The 2,506-nt window shown below is 36.9% G+C and overlaps 1 protein-coding gene across 1 annotated transcript; it reads left to right on the plus strand.

Annotated features, from left to right (window-relative positions):
• Positions 1–319: 319 nt before the first annotated feature.
• On the plus strand, positions 320–2,265 carry LOC100766779 (E3 ubiquitin-protein ligase RING2-like). Its single transcript, XM_035449717.1, has 2 exons — positions 320–1,139; positions 2,240–2,265. The coding sequence occupies exons 1-2, from the start codon at positions 320–322 to the stop codon at positions 2,263–2,265; spliced, it is 846 nt and encodes a 281-aa protein (XP_035305608.1).
• Positions 2,266–2,506: the final 241 nt, after the last annotated feature.

Genomic DNA, 2,506 nt, shown 5'->3' on the forward strand with positions numbered 1-2,506 from the left:
AATTTCTGTGCTTTTGTAGTTAGGGTTGAAAACTCTTCTTAAAATTGAGTCAAGTTGTCATTTCCTTTTTAAATTTTTTTCAGTTTCCTGATTAAAATGTTTCTTCAAACATATTTTGGGGGGTAAATCTAGTTTTTCACTCTATGCCTTTTGAGATGTATTTCCTATAATATTGCACCTGTTGACTGCTGAAGTGTCAGACTATAAAACTCTCATTATTTGCCTTATCACACTAACATTTTCTTTCTTTTAAATTTTTGTAGGTTTTTATATACATAAAGTACCCCAGTACAGTTGTGTAAGCACGTGCTCAGTGTTGATGGAGGAATCAGTGAACAATGCCAAATCTCTAGCCCAGCCCAATTTAAGAGGAACAGAGTCTCAAGCTGCATCAGAATCCACAATGTCACAGGCCATTCAGTCTTGTGAAGTATACCTAGTAAATGAAACATCAGAAGAGAGTATACAAGAATTACCTGGAACATCTCAGGGGATACCATCAAATGTCTTTGTGGCTTCAAGTGGTCCTTCCTGGAATAACTTCATGTGTCCAATTTGCTTGGATACATTGAAGAACACCAGGATCACCAGAGACTGTTTCCATCGGTTTTGTAAAGATTGTATCATCACAGCCCTTAGACGTGGCAACAAAGAATGTCCTGTGTGTAGAAGAAAACTAATTTCAAAAAGGTCATTAGATTCAGACCCTCAGCTTGATGCACTCATCAAGAAAATGTATCCAAGTTCTAAGGAAAAGGAGGCTCCTGAAGAGAAAGCATTGGGCAAGAAGAAGAACAAAACTCAACAAGAACCCAGTGTCATCATTGAAACGAGAAGGGAAATAGATTCCATACATAGTGTCCACCAAGGAGAGAAGAAACAAATTGAAACTAGTACTGGATGGGAAGATAATCCTGGCAGTTCACCCTGCAATATTGCATCAACACACAGCAGTGAAAGTGACAAAGCAAGTCCCGTTAACAAGCGGGCCAAATCATCTGGCCCGGAAGATGATAGTAATTACGTAATAGTGACCACTGATCCTGTGACTGACACGGCTAATGAATATGAATCCAGTCTTCATGCTACAGTTAGAGGAATAGAAAATCCTGCACAGACTGGGGGAAAAAAGTCTTCAGGTAATTCTAGTACTTGTCAAGTTTCTCTGTATCTGACTTTGGGGTTAGCTTAAGAAAGATATTAAAGAAATAGAGAACCAGCCTGATGAATATTGATACAGCCAGTGAAAATTAGTATATGATTTATAACCAACACCAGGCAGAGAGAAGTTCACTGTTTAAATGACTCCCTCTCTTTGGAAGTGGTCAGCGAGATACACTGGAAAGTTAGCGGCCTCATAGGTCTTTATTCTGCACATACTGAGGAGCACAAATATGCTTCTGGAAACCAATTCCATGGCTTTGTGTTTTATAACCTGTATCATTAATATTCAAGATATCTCAACATTTATTTTATGGCTAGATATTAGATATGTTCAGTTTTCTTTCTGATTCAGGATTCTCTCCTACAGTATGCACCTCAGGGATTAAATTCAAGTCTTCAGGCTTACGAGCTAGACCTCATGCCTGCTGAACCAACTGCCTCACAGTTTTGTATTCTTCAGTAAAGATGCAGTAGACTACTTTTGTCGTTCCGCTTTTAAAAGGATTTTAAACCTAGACATTTTTACTCTGAAATCGTACACATTTCTAGATTTTTTGTATATAGTATAATGTTTGTCTGAAGATTAGAACTCAACTGTATTTAAAAACAGTCCTTAAGGGATTATTGATGGCTGGTAAACTCTTTTATAATTTCCCTTTTAAACCTCCACATGCAATTAATGCATAAGGCTTCCATTTTTTCCCACAAACTCAGAAACACTTGTTGATGTTTATTACAGCAGTGCTGCTTGATCTTTGCAAATAGTTGATGTAACATATAAAAATAACATCCTATTTTGCATTTTTGCATTATTCATGGATATGGAATATAGAAATAATGCATGTATGTGTACCTATTGAGTTACAGTTAATTGTTTCTTATTGTAATATATTTACCTTTTAACTTGTGCTTTATAATCAGAATGGCATTTTACTTCTTTTTGCTTGAAATTATCTCTTATACATGGAAGTTTTTTTCATATCCTAGAGTATGTACACCCTAACACAAATCCCCAGTGTGTGGCTTGCTAGTTGTGAGGATGCAGTTTATATCACCATCTTTTTTTTTTTTTCAGGAAAACTGAAGAAACGAAGAATTTAAATGCAGCAAAGACCAGGTCTGGCTATTTACCATTCTTAGGTGAGAAAATTTCACTGTGTTCTTAAGTTTAAGATTGATTTATTTGATATGACAGACATTGAAGATCCCTAATGGAATGCCTCACCCTCCCTAGGGAGCAGAAACGGGATGGGATAGGAGGTCCGGTGGGGACAGGGGAAGAGAGGAGGGACAGGGAACTATATTGCCATGCAAAACAAGCTTGCTTCTAATTTAAATTAAA

The sequence above is a fragment of the Cricetulus griseus genome, chromosome X, assembly GCF_003668045.3.
Source record: "Cricetulus griseus strain 17A/GY chromosome X, alternate assembly CriGri-PICRH-1.0, whole genome shotgun sequence".
NCBI lineage: Eukaryota > Metazoa > Chordata > Mammalia > Rodentia > Cricetidae > Cricetulus > Cricetulus griseus.

Coding starts and splice junctions, on each gene's coding strand:
- LOC100766779 (XM_035449717.1), top strand. CDS start 320: ATGGAGGAATCAGTGAACAATGCCAAATCTCTAGCCCAGCCCAATTTA. Junction 1,140..2,239: donor TGGGGGAAAAAAGTCTTCAG/GTAATTCTAGTA, acceptor TTTTTTTTTCAG/GAAAACTGAAGAAACGAAGA.